This window comes from Hipposideros armiger, unplaced genomic scaffold (genome assembly GCF_001890085.2).
Source record: "Hipposideros armiger isolate ML-2016 unplaced genomic scaffold, ASM189008v1 scaffold_745, whole genome shotgun sequence".
In the NCBI taxonomy this organism is placed as follows: domain Eukaryota; kingdom Metazoa; phylum Chordata; class Mammalia; order Chiroptera; family Hipposideridae; genus Hipposideros; species Hipposideros armiger.
The window spans coordinates 497493-511970 of NW_017732095.1; the positions used below are offsets into that span (position 1 = coordinate 497493).

General features: G+C 61.8%; 1 protein-coding gene across 1 annotated transcript in view; it reads left to right on the plus strand.

Annotated features, from left to right (window-relative positions):
- Positions 1-13471, plus strand: part of COL6A2 (collagen type VI alpha 2 chain) — a 44399-nt gene extending 30928 nt beyond the window's left edge. The window contains exons 8-26 of the mRNA XM_019628024.1: positions 80-124; positions 809-862; positions 1232-1294; positions 1796-1858; positions 2094-2183; positions 2718-2780; positions 3233-3295; positions 3544-3606; positions 3944-4006; positions 4233-4283; positions 4555-4590; positions 4935-4997; positions 5152-5214; positions 5367-5402; positions 5623-5668; positions 5888-6040; positions 6248-6700; positions 6816-6854; positions 12360-13471. Coding sequence (XP_019483569.1) covers positions 80-124; positions 809-862; positions 1232-1294; positions 1796-1858; positions 2094-2183; positions 2718-2780; positions 3233-3295; positions 3544-3606; positions 3944-4006; positions 4233-4283; positions 4555-4590; positions 4935-4997; positions 5152-5214; positions 5367-5402; positions 5623-5668; positions 5888-6040; positions 6248-6700; positions 6816-6854; positions 12360-12958 — 2106 coding nt within the window. The 3' untranslated portion in view covers positions 12959-13471. The remainder of the gene's footprint in view (positions 1-79; positions 125-808; positions 863-1231; positions 1295-1795; positions 1859-2093; positions 2184-2717; positions 2781-3232; positions 3296-3543; positions 3607-3943; positions 4007-4232; positions 4284-4554; positions 4591-4934; positions 4998-5151; positions 5215-5366; positions 5403-5622; positions 5669-5887; positions 6041-6247; positions 6701-6815; positions 6855-12359) is intronic.
- Positions 13472-14478: the final 1007 nt, after the last annotated feature.

Sequence of the window (14478 nt, forward strand, 5' to 3'; positions counted from 1 at the left end):
GGCTGGGCACCCCACCTTCTGGCTGCTCCAAGGGGGTGGCAATTGGGGCTGATGGCATCCCCTCTTCCTTCTCCCTCAGGGCGCCTCTGGCTTAGCTGGCAAGAACGGGACTGACGGACAGAAGGTAGAGTGCCCTCGGGCGTGTCACGGGCTGGGCAGGAAGGTCGTATACAGCATCTCAGGTGCTACAGGAGTGAGCAGAACCTCCTCAGATGCTCAGGCCCTTCCCTGAGGCTGGCCTCTGGGCCCACTGGCTACTGCCCACAACCTGTGGCTTGGGCAGCCCCAGTTTGCACTTGTCCAGGGGACACAGGACAAATAAGGACATTGCAAGAGCAGGTATGGACATTTCCTTCTGAGAACTACGGCCCAGCCTTGCAAGAACTTACCAGCCTGTCCTGCATAACCCAGCTGTGCCTGACTGGCAGTGCACACACATGCACATGCACATCACACGTGCACATGCACATCACACGTGCACACACATCACACATGCACACATACATCACATGCACACACATCACATGTGCACATGCCTGCATGTGCACACATACATCGCATGCACACACACATGCACACATGTGGGGGGCGCTTTGGACACTCATGCTCCCAGCCGCAGCCAGGGACTCTCTCCCACCTCCACAGAGGTGTCGCCATGACAGTCCAGCCATTAAAAGACAGGATCACACGCTGTGTGCCCGGTGCACGCAGAGCAGCATGGAGTGTGCCTGCCGTTCACACCGGTCACTGGTGCGCGTCATCCCCACATCTCGCTCTTGACGCACTTCTGCTCCCTGTTCTCCTTCAGGGCAAGCTGGGGCGCATCGGACCTCCTGGCTGCAAGGGAGACCCTGGGAGTCGGGTAAGCACAGCTCGGCTCCTCCCATGTTAAACCCCTGGCCCTGGAGGCACCTGGCCCAGGCGGGGCTGGGGAAGCCGGCGTCCCTGCTCTGCCTGTCCCTGACGCCCGCCAGGGTTCAGCCAGGGCTGGAGCCACAGCAGGACAAAATGGCCTTGGAGGCATTTGGGTCCAGTTGAGGGTGGCTGCTTCCCTTGATGGGCTCAGTGCTGAGCTTGTCTGGTCGTCTCACCCCGGCCCAGTGGGTTGAGGCAGCTGAGAACAGGGTGGAGTGTCCAGTCCAGAAAATGGAGGGCTGGTCACCCTCCCCACATCAACTGGCCCTGGGCTCATGGGGAGACCCCGAGTGCAGCCCCTCCCTCTCTCTTGCAGGGTCCTGACGGCTATCCAGGGGACGCAGGCAGCCTTGGGGAGCCTGGAGACCAAGGCGCCAAGGTAGGTGGCCTGGCCAGGGTGGCAGCGGCCGGAGCAGAGCGGGGTCACTGCCTTCCCGGTGCCTGCTCCCTGCTGCAGTGCCCAGCCTTTGGGGAAGGCAGCTGGCCGAGAAGGACAGCAGGGGGACCAGTCCCTGTCAGGGGCAGGGGGCCTATCGGTGTCCTTCCTGCCTGGGCTTCACGGGCTGGGCTCTAACTCTGGACCAGGCTCTCAGGTGCCTGTGGGGGTCCTGCCTCTTAGGCCATCTGAAGTGTCACTTTGCCTGGCCCGCTGGAAGGACAGGAAGGGCAGCCTTCCCTCTCCCCCACTTCACCCGCCAAGAAGCGCATCAGACAGGAGTTGTGTGTGATTAATTCACCTGCACGGCCGCCCAGGGGCCCTGCCTCCCAAGAGTGTGCTCTGCAGAGGGGGATGGGAGGCACGTGCCCCCAGCCCCTACAAGATCCTGTCCCAAAACTGGCATCCGAGGGACACGAGGCTGATTTCTCCCAACCCTTCCAGGGGGATGCTGGCCGCCCAGGACGCAGAGGGCCCCCAGGAGACAACGGGGCCAAAGGAAGCAAGGCAAGTGTCCCAGAGGTCCCTGCAGCCCCACCCCAGCCACACACCAGTGGTGCCCACAGACGGGGAACAGGAGGGACAACAGGTGCCCTCACTGGCCCCCTACCTTGAGCAGGCCACCAGCCTCTCTGTCCTATTGCCACATGCAGGGGCACCCACTCCCTGAGGCAAACACTGCCCCGCCTGATTGAGTGTGGCCCAGGTAACCCTGCCTGGCTGAGCTGGCCCCTCCTTACAGGGCTATCAAGGCAACAACGGAGCCCCAGGAAGTGCTGGCATGAAAGGAGCCAAAGGTGGACCTGGACCCCGGGGACCCAAAGGAGAGCCTGTGAGTGACACCCCCCTGCCTGCCTGCCCAGCCTGTCCTGGCTTGTGCCCTGCTCTGGGCCTCCTTGAGCCTGAGGTGTCCTCACTGTGCCTCCATGACCCCACTGCAGCAGGGGAAGGGCTCAGCCACGCCCCTGCTGGACACTCAATGCCCGTGACATGGCACCGCGTCCCCACCTTGCCCTCCTGAGGGCTGAACGTAGCCCAGCACACACTCCGTGGGTCCCACACAGCGTCCTCGCCCCCCCCCCGCCAGCCCAGGAAAGTCCTGCCTCAGGGCTGACCCTCCTGGCCCAGCCCAGAAGCAAGCCAAGTGACTGTGCTGCGTGGCCCAAGCCGGGTCCCAGCACGTCAACTAGAGCTTCGCCCAGCCTGACAGCTGAGCAGCAGCTGGGACCAAACCGACCTGCAGAGGACAAGGGTCTGTGCTGAGGCCATCTGCAGGGGCCCCCAGGCCCCAAAGCCAGAGTCCTCATGGGGAGAGCAGAGTGAGGGGTCCCTGTGTGGCCCCCACCCACACACCCACTCTCCGCAGGGGCGCAGGGGAGACCCCGGAACCAAGGGCAGCCCAGGCAGCGCGGGCCCCAAAGGTGAGAAGGTGAGTGTCCACCTCTGCACGTGGGTTCCTGTGGGCCCACGCAATGCACCCGCGTGACGCTGACGACCCCAGGGACTCGGGAGCACAAAGGCTGCGCTGCTCATGGGGGCGCACCTGCCGAGGAGCCTCGAGGACTCGGCCCTTCCCACGGGAGCCGTGCACAGCTGCACGGGCTGGCAGCCCCACCACACGTGCCCTGCAGCTGGCGCAGGTGTCTGGGCTTTGGGGCAAATCAGAGCGCTCCGTGAGATGTGGGTGAGGGGCTTGAAGGAGGGGCCCCCTCCTGGGAATGGGTGGGGTCCCTGCTCAGGCTGCATGAGATGGAGCCTGCGGGACTGCTGTTTCAATGTTACCCTCTACAATCTGGGGTCCTCCCCTCCAGGGAGTTCAGTGTCCCCCTCCCTGGCCTCTCCCACACGTGCCCCAAGCTAACTGTGCCTCTCTTCTCACAGGGGGACCCTGGCCTCGAGGGCTCCCGGGGCCTGGCCGGGGAGGTTGGTGGCAAAGGCTCTAAGGTAAGCAGATGGCGGGCAGCACCCAGCTCCCTGGCTGGACGGGGCTGCACCTGGGGTCCCCTGACCCCCTCCTGCCCTTCTGCCCCTGCAGGCCCTGCAGGGGAGTGGTGGGGGGTGGCACTGTTCTCAGGGCTGAGGAACAAAGCCTTGCTCAGGACCTCCTGGAGGGCAGCAGGCCCCCCCACACTGCAACTTCCCCAGTGTTGACGACAGACTCTCAGAGGTGCCCTTGTCCCCTTTCTCTGCAGGGAGACCGAGGCATGCCTGGACCCAGAGGTCCCCAGGGGGCTCTCGGGGAGCCCGGGAAGCAGGTCAGCAGCAGGACACCTGGGAGGGCCCTGTAGCTCTGGGGCTTAGGCCCCTGTCTGCCCTTCGACCTCACTATCTCCCTCCTCTGCCCTGTACTGCCACTTGGGTGCTCCTGTCCTCGGGCAGGACACTGTCTTCATGGCAAACTCAGGCGGTGGGACAGGGGTCAAGGGTCGCCGTGCACCTCACGCCCCTGTCCCGCCCTGACGGGTCCAGCTTTACCAGGTGGGACTTGGGAGCTGGGAGGGTGTGCGTGGAAGAGGGGCAGCAAGGCCGTGTTCCTGGTGGTCAGAGCTGGACGCGGTCGGTCTACCAACTCCCCACTTTCTCTGACCTCAGGGATCTCGGGGAGACCCTGGTGATGCTGGTCCCCGTGGAGACTCGGGACAGCCTGGCCCCAAGGTACGCCCTCTCCTCACCTGGGGTTTTGGGGCTGAGTCTGTTCTCAGCTCTAGAGTGGTGTGGGGGATGTGAGGGGGCCAGGCAGTGCTCCTGTTCTCACTGGGGGGTAGGGGGTGGGGGTGGCACGCCCTCCCTAAGACCGGGCCCCACCCGCCTTCAGTCCATGCTGACCACTCACGTTTCCCACTGGACATTCGTGACCAACCTTCCCCCTTCCCTTCTCCAGGGAGACCCCGGCAGGCCTGGGTTCAGCTACCCAGGACCCCGAGGCGTGCCTGTAAGTCCTGGCATGGGATGGAGGGAGAGAGGCAGGCATTGTTCTGGGGGACAGGATGAGGGGGCGGGGTCACATGTTGGGTGCAGACACAGGTCCCCCAGGATTGGATGCAGCACAGGTGGCATTCACCCAGATTACTATAATTGAGACCACCCCTGGGGGAAGGGAGGGAACTGCAGAAAACCTCCAGGTCCCCAGCTATGCCCGGGGTTCAGCGTGTCTGCTCTTGGTGGTCTGTTCTAAGTAACCCCCACCTGTGCTTGCCCCCCAGGGAGAGAAAGGCGAGCCAGGACTGCGCGGCCCCGAGGTACGTGGGGGCCACTTGCATCCACCTGGGGTGGTCTGTGCCCTGCTCCCCAGGGCAGGAATGCCATGGTCCCGCACCTCCCGCTGGTGAGGGAGCTGCCCTCAGCTGAGCGCTGAGTGTAGCGGCGGGGCCCAGTACTAACCTCCTGCTAACGAAACCAGGGCCACCCGAACCGCCCTGAGCTGTTGCCATCTAACCAACCCTAACAGGAGGCACAGGTTCTCCAACCAACATGTCTGTCCCCGGCAGACTCACTGGGGGTTTTGAAAGGCTGGGAGGGGGCAGCAGAGCTCTCCCAAAGATGTCCCCTCCTCCGGGGCTCACGTGTGTGTCCTGTGTCCCAGGGGGGCAGAGGCGACTTCGGTGTGAAAGGAGCACCTGGGCGGAAAGGAGAGAAGGGCGAGCCTGTGAGTGTCCTTGTCCTTGCTCCCTCCTCTCTCTGTCTCTCCTCCTTCCTCACCCCTCCTCCTCCTCCTTCCTCACCCCTCCTCATCCCCACGCCCAGGGCGGTGTGCAGGGACCAGGGTGTTTGCTGAACCCGCCTTCCCTTTCTCTTCTCAGGCAGATCCTGGTCCCCATGGTGAGCCAGGCCCTCGGGGGCCAAGAGGAGCCCCAGGACCCCAGGTAGGTCAGTCCCCGGTCCCTGGTCCAGCCAGGCCAACGTGCACCCTGAACCGAAGGGCTCTGCCTGTGGTGGAAGCAGGGCCCAGTGTCCAGGGGTTGGGGGCCTCGGCTGTGACAGTCGTCACCTCTCACTATGGTTCTTCCTACTCCAGGGAGAGCCCGGCCCCCCTGGAGACCCCGGCCTCACGGTAAGTGTCAGTCGGGGATGGAATCAGTGTCCTCCCTCCTAAGATCGAAAAGCAAGGTCAGAGAGTGAGGTCAGAAGTGAGGGCAGCTGGGTGAGGTCAGAGGGCAATGTCCGAGGGTGAGGTCGGAGGCCAGGGGAGCAGGGCCACAGACTCTCCCCGCAGGAGCTCCCCTCGACCCCTCCTGGGTTCACTGTGCTGGCCGGGCTGACTTCTGTTGCAGGAGTGTGATGTCATGACCTACGTCCGGGAGACGTGCGGGTGCTGTGGTGAGTCTCCAACCCCGTGCGGCAGTGGAGCAGGGCTGCCCTGGACCAGGACACTGTGTCCTTGGGGGTCTCATCCGAGGGTCGGAGTCATCGTCCAAGTCCCGCCCTACCTCTTGCAGTCACCGTTCCCAGCCATGCACCTGGCTGTGTGCCCCTAGGGTCTGGGGTGTGTCCGGACATGGTGAGTGCACACAGCTAGTGCCCTTCCTCCGCCCACAGACTGCGAGAAGCGGTGTGGTGCCCTGGACGTAGTGTTTGTCATCGACAGCTCTGAGAGCATAGGCTACACCAACTTCACGCTGGAGAAGAACTTCGTTATCAACGTGGTCAACAGACTGGGGGCCATCGCCAAGGACCCCAAGTCCGAGACGGGTCAGCGGCGCCTGCAGGGGCCGGGGCGGGAGGCCAGCAGGCAGGATGCCCTAAGATCTGTTTCTGGGAGACGGAGGATGGACAGAAATGCAAGGGAGGGACATTAGCGTGGCCAAGGGTCCCAAGGCCCCCACTTGAGGGTGGAGAGTGTGAGTGGTGACAGAGGACGCAGGGCCAGCCCCCTCACACTTGCTTCTGGTCCCACAGGGACCCGCGTCGGTGTCGTGCAGTACAGCCACGAGGGCACCTTCGAGGCCATCCAGCTGGACGATGAGCGCATCGACTCGCTGTCCAGCTTCAAGGAGGCTGTCAAGAACCTCGAGTGGATCGCAGGCGGCACCTGGACACCCTCGGCCCTCAAGTTCGCCTATGACCAGCTCATCAAGGAGAGCCGGAGGAAGAAGACCCGCGTGTTTGCAGTGGTCATCACAGATGGCCGCCACGACCCCCGGGATGACGACCTGAACCTGCGGGCGCTGTGCAACCACGAGGTCACTGTGACAGCCATTGGCATCGGGGACATGTTCCACGAGAAACACGAGAGCGAGAACCTCAACTCCATCGCCTGCGACAAGCCCCAACAGGTGCGCAACATGACGCTCTTCTCCGACCTGGTGGCCGAGAAGTTCATCGACGACATGGAGGACGTCCTGTGCCCGGGTGAGTGGTCTCCCAACCCTGTCCCTGCATGGCCGGCGGGCGGGGCGCGGTGGTGTTGGGGTGTGGGGGGCAGCGGACACTGACCGGGGCCACGGCCTACTTTCCTCTCTCCTAGACCCCCAGATCGTGTGCCCAGACCTTCCCTGCCAAACAGGTAACACGGGGTGCTGCCGAGCCCAGCCCCAGGCTCGCGGCTGCCCAGGGTTGGGGGCCTTGCAGGGAAGCGCGCTGTGGGGCACCTGCCCCAGCTAGAAACCCTCAGGTCCGTCTCAGCATGTCCGAGGAGGGGGATGGGGGCCCAGGGTTTGGCATCTCGAGCTCTTCCGGCATCCCACCCACCTGGCACATGTGGGGACAAGGTGCTGCCGGCGCCCAGGGGCTCAGGCCTTGTGGTCCCCACTGCCCACCTGGGAGGGACAGATACCCAGGGCCCTCCTGGCCCCCACAGGCGGAAGCCCTGGATACAGTAAACCAAAGGGCTGATTTGAACCCGTCTGGGAGCAGCCGATGGGCTCCCTTGGACCCTTGAGGCCCTGAGCTGCGGCCTCGCTGTGTCCATCTTCCCGCTGGGAGCGCGGTCCAGCGGGCGTTTAGGGGGCGGCGCCCCCGGTCCACGTGGTGCGTGGTGCGCGGCTGGAACGCTGGGGGCGCACGGAGGCTGTCCCCGAGGGGTTCCACGGGGGCCTGGGAAGGGCAAATGGCGTTGTCACTCCTCTGAGCGTTGTGCTGCCACCTCAGCAGCTGCACAGTGACTGGGGCCACGGAGCCCCTCTCGGCGAGCCTGCCCCCGCCCGCCTGGGTCCTGGAGCCATTGCTGGACGATCCTGCTGGGAGGGCTCCAGGGAGGGGCGGGGCTTCTGGGAGGTGGGGCCGCCTTTGGGGGCGGGGGCCTCTGGGAGGTGGGGCCGCCGTGGAGGGGCGGGGCTCCTGGGAGGTGGGGCCGCCGTGGAGGGGCGGGGCTTTCTGGGAGGTGGGGCCGCCGTGGAGGGGGCGGGGCTACTCGCTGTAAGTTGAGGTCGCCGGTCAGAAAAGCTACTGAAGCCAGGCTCCTCACAGGACAGCCGGCCGGCAGGTCACCCGGCAGTTTCAGGGGCTCCGAGGTGGCCTAAGGGAAGGAGCGTGGATTTGGGGGCAAAGGGGAGTCCCCTCTTATTCGGACAGAACTTCAAGGAAATGCTCATCAAGGTTGTAACTGCGACCAAGGTGTGGGGTCATCCCAGAGACTGCCCAGGTCTGGGGTCCCCAAAGTCAGCTGCGTGTGGTGGCCAGAGACCTGAGAGCTGAGACACTGGCCAGAGAGCGCCGGCCCTCCGAGGCAAGGGGGCTGGGCTCCACGCTGAGACCCAAGCAGCCCGCAGGCGCCCGAGTCCTCCCGGGTGGGTCCCATGGTCAATGTGGCCTTTTGAGGACACAGACCAGACCCCAGCCCTGGTGCCAGGGCCCAGCAGTGGCCTGGCCTCCTCGCCCTGCCCTGCTAGTGGAAACCTTCAAGTGTGTCAGCATTGTTCCATGTTAGCTGCTCCTGATCCAGCTGAGGAAGGTCCCTCTACCCCTTGTCGTGAGTTCTTGTCGTGAGTGGCACTTTGTCAGACGCTTTGTCTGTGTCTGTTGACGCGGTCATGCAGTGCTTCAGGCTGCCGACATGATGCGTTGTGTTGACTGATTTCAAATGTTGGACCAGCCTTGCAGACCGGGATAAACCCCACTGGGGCATGGAGTTGAAGTTTTTTTATGTCTTGTTGGATTCTATTTGCTAATATTTTGTGATTTTTGTGTCTCTGCTCATGAGAGATCTTGGGCTGTAGTTCCCTTTCTTATGATGGTTTTGGTGTTAGAGTAATACTAGTCCCCAGGACGGTGATTTCACTTCCTCTGAGGACCGAGAAAGTGCCAGGGCCCTCTCTAACTACGCCCTGCTAAACTCACAAGCTTATCCTCCTGTAAAGTGATTTGAAGTTTCTAAGTAGACGTTGTGACCAGAAAGGAAGAAAGCAGATGTCACTATAGAACATGCAGTGACGTGTGGGGACTCTGGCCTGCGGTGGGCTGGGTGTCCTCCTAGGCATTTGGGGCTGCAAACAGGACACTGGGTGGACGCTCCCAGCTTTGGCATGGCCCTGACTTCCTGGGCCAAACGGCCTGGTCCACGAGAGGCCCAGCCATGCTTGGGCTTGAACCAGGCTGGTAGCGGCTTGATTGTGTCAGAACCACAAGGTGTCAAAGAGAGACAAAGCCAGACTCCAGGTAAAGGCAGCAGAGACAGATTTTATTGCAGGAGAGAGGCGGTCCAAGGTAACCTGAGCTCAGCTCCCCCAAACAAAGGCAGGAGACCTCTAGAGGCTGGTGCAAAGAGGGTCTGGGGCGCGGTCCACGTGACCAGGCCACCTGGGTTTTGCTGACTGGCACTTACCCAGGGGAGAAACAGACTTCTCGTACCTTTTGTAGGCACGAGTGTGTGTGCTCCCAGGTCCTTGAGGGGCCATCTGGGCGGGGAAAGGCTCACGTCTCAAAGGGCACAGAAGGGTTTATAGCTGCAAACTATCGGACCCCAAGAGGGGTCCTTGCACTATGTTTGGGCTGCAAAGACAGCCCGTTCTCATGGCAGTGTGGAGAATTTTAAGGGTCTGGGGTCATCCCAAGGCACAGGCTCCAGCGGTCAGCAGCCACACTAGAGTCCGGTCAGGTCTCAGTGCAGCCGTTTGAGCCGAGCGTCTCATGGTTCTTAAGGTCTGTGGGGACCAGATGTGCGTCCCCTCCCTTCTACTTGGCAGTGTCCTTTGCTTCTAGCCCCAAAGCCCCATTTAGCTTTGCCACCACAGTGCCAGGCCTCAGCGGGGGTGCTGCGGCCTCCCTATCTCCCGTCCAACTCCTCATGAACCTCCGTCCCATTCCTGGCCATGGTCCTAACTCATCTTCGAAGAGAGGCCCAAGGAGGGCGGCTGGAGGCCCGCTCGTGCCGACCGCGTCCCTTAAAGCCTTCTCTGGATGCCCGCAGATGGACCGCGGCCTGGCAGCGAGCCCCTGGTCACCTTCCTCCGCACGGAAGAGGGCCCAGACACCTCCTTCCCCACGACGATCCCCCTGATCCAACAGTTGCTAAACGCCACGGAGCTCACGCAGGACCCGGCCGCCTACTCCAGGCTGGTGGCCGTGCTCGTCTATACCGCCGAGCGGGCCAAATTCGCCACAGGAGGCGAGCGGCAGGACTGGGTGCAGCTGTTCATTGACACCTTTAAGCTTGTGCACAGGGACATTGTGGGCGACCCCGAGACGGCGCTGGCACTCTGCTGAAGCCATGGTGCTTGGAGAGGCCGGAGCTGCCCCCACTGGGCACCTGCTGTGCACGGGGGTGCTTATGACAACAGGAACCTCTCTCAGCCTGGAGGCCAAACGCCAAGATCCAGGTGTCAGCAGGACCATGTTCCCTCTGGGGACTCCAGAGAGGGTCCTTCTTGACTCTCTCAGCTGCTACCTGCCTGCATGGTCACAAGGCCTCCCCTTCTGCAGCCTAACCTCCCTCCTTCTCTCTTATAAGGACATAGGTGGCATTTAGAGCTCACAGATAACTCTGGACAATTTCCCATCTCCGTCTGTAATTCTGTCCCATCTGCACAGCCCTGTTTTACCATAGGTCACATTTGCAGGCTCCGAGATTGGGATGTGGGTATCTTTGGAGGGACAGTATTCAGCTGACTACACCACCCCTAGTCCAGCTGAGCTGTCTCACGTGTTTGGGGGATGTAAGAGTCCCCCATTAGATCAAACCCACCTGCCAAAGCCGCTGGCTGACAGTTGGGGGAGGGACCACAGACACCATGTTCTCTTCCTCCTCCAGCCCCAGGCCCCTGGGAGTGGCAGGGAACCCCGTCTCAAAGGCTGCCAAGGGGTGCTCAGACACACACATGCCTACTCCCTCAGAAGCCGGGTTATTTCAGAGGAGCCCTTGTCCTGGGCTTGAGTTCCTATCCTGGTTACCGAAGGCAGGCTGTCACCCCCACGCCAGCTGCCCAGTCTCCGAGCCATAGGCAGAGGTCATCAGAAGGAAAGAAAGGGACGAGGAGAGCCTCCTAAACACCCCAACATTCCCAGCTTAGCCTCTGGCCTCTGTGCCCGGTCACCCCTTGTTTAGGAGAACTCCCCAAGCCACCTCCCCTGCTTGTCTGTCTGCTTGTAGGACTTGTAGGGCGCCTGGAGAACCTGCTGAGTATTCAGCAGTCCCGGCTGTGCGTCTAAGGGCTGCTCTTCTTTTGCACTGCCGCCGCCGAAATAAGCTGCGTCATTAATAAGCTCCTTAAAAAAGCATCCTGTGTGCTGGCCCCCGGCACTGTGTGACACTGGTGACACTCCCGGGGGGTCGTCCTTCAAATGCTGTGAGCACACCTTCAACATCCTATAAAAGCTGGAAAACAACGTAAATGCCTTGCTGTGGTCGAGTGATGTGCTGGGGTGACCGGCTGCTGTCTGGGGGCTGGTCCTGGGGAGGTGGGTGCTGCCCGCGAACCGGGTCCTGGGCGGAGGCCCTCGGCACTGGTGCTGTGAGTCAGGAACTCCTTCCCGACGGGACCCCTGCACTCCAGGCTGTGAACAGCGTCCTTTCCAGCCCACACCCAGGCCAGGTGCCCATGCGGCTGAGGAGCTGCGGGACCGCCCCAGCCCTGCCCAGCCCCGATGGTGGTTGGGGTCTCAGGCAAGGCCTCGAGGGAGGAGCCTGGCTTCATGTCTGTGGCAAGTGGACTGTGTCTCAGTCCCACGTGTGTGGGGAGCAGGTGTTCAGGCTGTGTGTGGTGTCCATGTCCCCCAGAGGCCCAGCCTCAGTCCTGGCTGCAGCCTCGCCCCCACGCCATCCGCCATGTCCGGGGCTGGTCACCTCTCAGAAGGGGGCAAGTGTCTCCTCAGGTAACAGTAGTCACCTGGGCTGCCACAGGGGTCTGGCCACACCTGTACACCTGTGCCCACTGCCTACCAAAGCCTTGTGCAGTCAGAGCAGACACAGGCCCCTTCTCCTTCCAATACTCCAAGAGCCAGGAGATATGTGGCCTGGCCAGTGCCAGGCAGCTCTGGGACAGGGGAGTGACAGGATCACAGCTGTAGGTCGGTCCTTCCATCCAGGGGTCTTCAGGGCTGGGGTCTTCGTGAGGTCTTTCTACAAATTACAAACGTGATGACAGCTTCCCTGCCCCCCTGTCTTACCACCTACGTCATGGGCTATGGCCCTTCTGGGGGTGTCCAGTTCTCAGGCCAAGTGAAGGGGCTTTGCTGGCCCCTTCCTACCTGGAGGGCTTGGAGGAGGCACTAGGCAGAGATGGTGCTCACGGGGTGGAAACAGCCCTCTGCCCTCGGATTTAGGAACATTTCCTGGTGAGAGCACAACCAAGAGAGACGGTGATGGATACGAGGAGACAGGGTGGGACTCTGGACCCTTCCCCAGGGGCTGTGGTGGACAGGGGGCTCTCAACAACAGGTGATTTTGGGTGCAGCCCCCAGCGCTCCAGCAGTCCATGTTGCTCCAGTGAGTGGGACACATAAAGAGATGGAGTGCAGAGTGTGGCAGAATGGACTTGGCCAGAGTGGGGTCATGACCCAGAGGGGCTTGGCCAAGGCAGGGCTGAGGGAGCCTCACCTGGGCCACTCCCGCCCACCACTCCTGTTTCCCCCTCAGAGCTGTACGTGGCCCAGTGCACACAGCGGCCTGTGGACATCGTCTTCCTGCTGGATGGCTCCGAGCGACTGGGTGAGCAGAACTTTTATAAGGCCCGGCGCTTCGTGGAGGAGGTGTCCCAGCGGCTGACACTCGCACGCAGAGATGATGACCCACTCAATGCACGTGTGGCCCTGCTGCAGTATGGGGGCCCGAACGAGCAGCAGGTGGCCTTCCCGCTGACCTACAACCTGACGGTCATCCAGGAGGCGCTGGAGAGCACGAGCTACCTCAACTCTTTCTCACACGTGAGCTCGGGCATCGTGCATGCCATCAACAGAGTGGTGCTTGGCACGCAGCCCGGGGCGCGCCGCCATGCTGAGCTGGCCTTTGTGTTCCTCACGGACGGCGTCACGGGCAACCACAGCCTGGACGAGGCGGTGCACTCCATGCGCAAGCAGAACGTGGTGCCTACCGTGGTGGCCGTGGGCGACGACGTGGACATGGAGATGCTCTCTAAGATCAGTCTGGGCGACACAGCTGCCATCTTCCGCGAGAAGGACTACGACAGCCTGGCTCAGCCCAGCTTCTTCGACAGGTTCATCCGCTGGATCTGCTAGCACCCCCATCCGGTCCCGGCTCACGCCCAGCCCCACAGGCGTTGTCCTCCGGTCCGTGGTGCTACTCGGACCCCACCAAGAGAGGTCCAGCGTGCTGCAGACTCGATCTCTCCAGGTGTGGGTGTGAAGTCAGGCGCGGAGGACCCCCTTCCATCCCCAGCTCTTCCCGGGGTCCTGCAGCCCTGGGCACTGACGCCCACCACCTTTCCTCCCTATCCAGCAGCGTCCTGCCCTCCACACCCTCCCCGGACCTCAGAGGCTTCCTGGGGCACACTTCAGACCCTCATCGAGAGGCCCCTCTTCCCCCTCAGCCCCCTCAGCCCAGCCCTGGACTCTCTTTTGCCTTCCAGCACCTTCCAAAGGCTCTCTGACAGCCCGCCAGCCCTCCTGGCCTCCCTTCCAGGTCTCTGCCTCACCTCTGGGGGGTCACCTGCCTCCATCAGACAGAGCTGTGACAGCGGGCCCTGCACGTCCTTGTATACACACGCCCCAGTCCAATAAAGGCTTTGAACCGCCTCCTGCTCCCCAGCGTCCATGTGTCTGTGCCTGCCAGGGACCCCTGCGGAGGCCAAAGGGGCTCTCAGACCATTTACGCACCCACGAGAATGTATCATACCCCCCACCCCATCCCTCCACTTGCTGCGCGCATGGCGGCGGTGCCTGGCCTCGCCTCCTCTCGTGGGAACAGGTTCTGCCGCCAGCACCGGCTGCCCACACTGCCCCCAAGCGCACAGACTGGACAGATTTGTCAACCTTAAAATAACCAGTTATTTTACCAGCAAAAAAGGGCTTATTCAAGAATAGCGGAGGAATTGCAATTCCAGACATGCAAACTATGGCAAACCATCGGCAAGTCCTAAAAACAGAGAAGGAGAGTCTAATATTATAGAGAAAAAGGGGGGAAGTTGGGAGGGCGGTTACGGGCAGAAGTCCATTGGAGGAGAGGGGGGGTGGCTTCTCATTGGCTGAGTGTGGTGGCCTCTCATTGGCTGAGGAGTGTGGTGGCCTCTCATTGGCTGAGGAGTGTGGTGGCCTCTCATTGGCTGGCCTGTTGCTGGGCCAGGAGAAAACCTTCCTTCCTCCTGCCTTGGCGGTGAAGTGGGCTTCTTCCAGTTGGGGAGAACAAGGTGGCTTCTTCTTGCTGGGGTCCCCAGGTGGCAGTGGGTGGTTGTGTGTGAGAGCTCCACCTTCAGGGCTTCCCCACCCCGATTTTAATGAGGTCCCCTTTATTCATTTTCCCAGCCTCAACCATGGAATCCACAGCTGTCAGCTTTGGGCTGAAAATCATGCTACCTTGGTTGATGAAGTCTCCCTTTATCTTCAAACCAGGGCTAAAGTTTTTAAAGAATATTTGTTGCTTTGTATGAGGACATTTGGTGGATAGCTAGATAAATTCTTTTTTTGTTTCTGGCAACCTCAGTGACTTCTTTTTTTTTAACATTTTTATTGGGGAATTGGGGGGATGGGAACAGCGCTGGGGAATCGGGGAAGGGGAAAACAGACAAGTTGCTGTCGTTTTG